General features: G+C 45.7%; 1 protein-coding gene across 1 annotated transcript; it reads right to left on the reverse strand.

Moving 5' to 3' along the window:
* Nucleotides 1–350: 350 nt before the first annotated feature.
* Nucleotides 351–710, reverse strand: LOC133048727 (interferon omega-1-like). The gene has a single exon (XM_061132508.1). It carries the CDS (start codon nt 708–710, stop codon nt 351–353), a length of 360 nt encoding a protein of 119 aa, XP_060988491.1.
* Nucleotides 711–1207: the final 497 nt, after the last annotated feature.

The following is a 1207-nucleotide window of genomic DNA, read 5'->3' on the forward strand; positions in this document are numbered from 1 at the left end:
GAAAGGGGGAAATATATTTTTTAAATTTTAATACGATGTAAACATACACATCTTTTATATGAAAATATAAATATGATGAGATAAAATATTACTTGAACTAAATAAAGAATAAATAAATAACATCAGGGCAGTCATCACTTATGAATTGATACCCTGCACTTGAATACTTTGATATCTACTTGCTTATTACCGCTGACAAGTATTGGCTGAGTTAATTCAATAAATTTGGTGGCTGAAGCAGAATTCAGAGTCTTCTGAAATGACCCCAGGTGAGTATACAAGGGTGACGTGGCATGTTAGTCAGTGAGTCATTTCAAGGTGAGTTCAGGTCTCCATCTTACATTCTTATCCTATCTTGCAAGCTGGTTGATGAAGAGAGAGAAGGCTCTCCTTATATCCATTCTGACGATTTCCCAGGCACAGTCGCTGTATTCCTTCTCATTCAGGTAGACATGGATTCCCTGGAAGTACGATGTCACGGGCTGTGTGGGGTCTGTCCTTCCCAGGGCAGAGTCTTCCTCTCCCGTCACCTGCTGCCAACAGTCATCCAGGTCAGCCAGCTGCTCAAGCAGTCCAGTGTGGAGCTGCTTCAGGAGGGTGGTGTCCCAGGCAGCAGAGAAGGCAGTGTCGAAGAGGTTGAAGCTCTGCTGGAGCATCTTGTGGACCACAGAGATGGCCTGGGCCTCCTGCAGCTGGCTGCCCTCCACCATCTACTGGGGAAAAGCAAAGTCTTTTCTGTCCTGCAGACCGAAGCGAGGGGAGAGCCTCCTCATTTGGTGCAGGAGAGTGAGGGTCTTCTCAGTGGCAGCCAGCACGTGGTTCAGAGACAGGTCACAGCCCAGGGACCCTCCAGGGCCATAGCTGACCAGCACCAGGGCCATCAGTAGAGAGAGCACGAGGGCCATGGGGAAGATGAGGCTGCTGCTGGGCTGGCGGAGACAGCGTCTGCTGAACCTTGAGGTAGGTTCTCTGATGCCATGCTTTCTAAGCAAGGCCATTAAATAGGGAACACAGTAGTTTTCATTTTCTAATATTTCTATACACTTTTACTTCCGTTTTTGGTTTTCTGTTTTGTATTTTCAATACAGTCAAAGTAAATTTCTTCCTTCTAGGCTGTTAATTTTGCCTTTTCCTAGTGACTTCAGAAGTGCCCATCCAAATGAATATTACTCAATCAAATCGGAAAGGTCTTTGTCTTAAGTCTGTA

This window comes from Dama dama, chromosome 29, assembly GCF_033118175.1.
Source record: "Dama dama isolate Ldn47 chromosome 29, ASM3311817v1, whole genome shotgun sequence".
Classification (NCBI taxonomy): domain Eukaryota; kingdom Metazoa; phylum Chordata; class Mammalia; order Artiodactyla; family Cervidae; genus Dama; species Dama dama.

Bases quoted from the DNA above. Each gene is read 5' to 3' on its own strand.
- LOC133048727 (XM_061132508.1), bottom strand. From the start codon at position 710: ATGGTGGAGGGCAGCCAGCTGCAGGAGGCCCAGGCCATCTCTGTGGTC.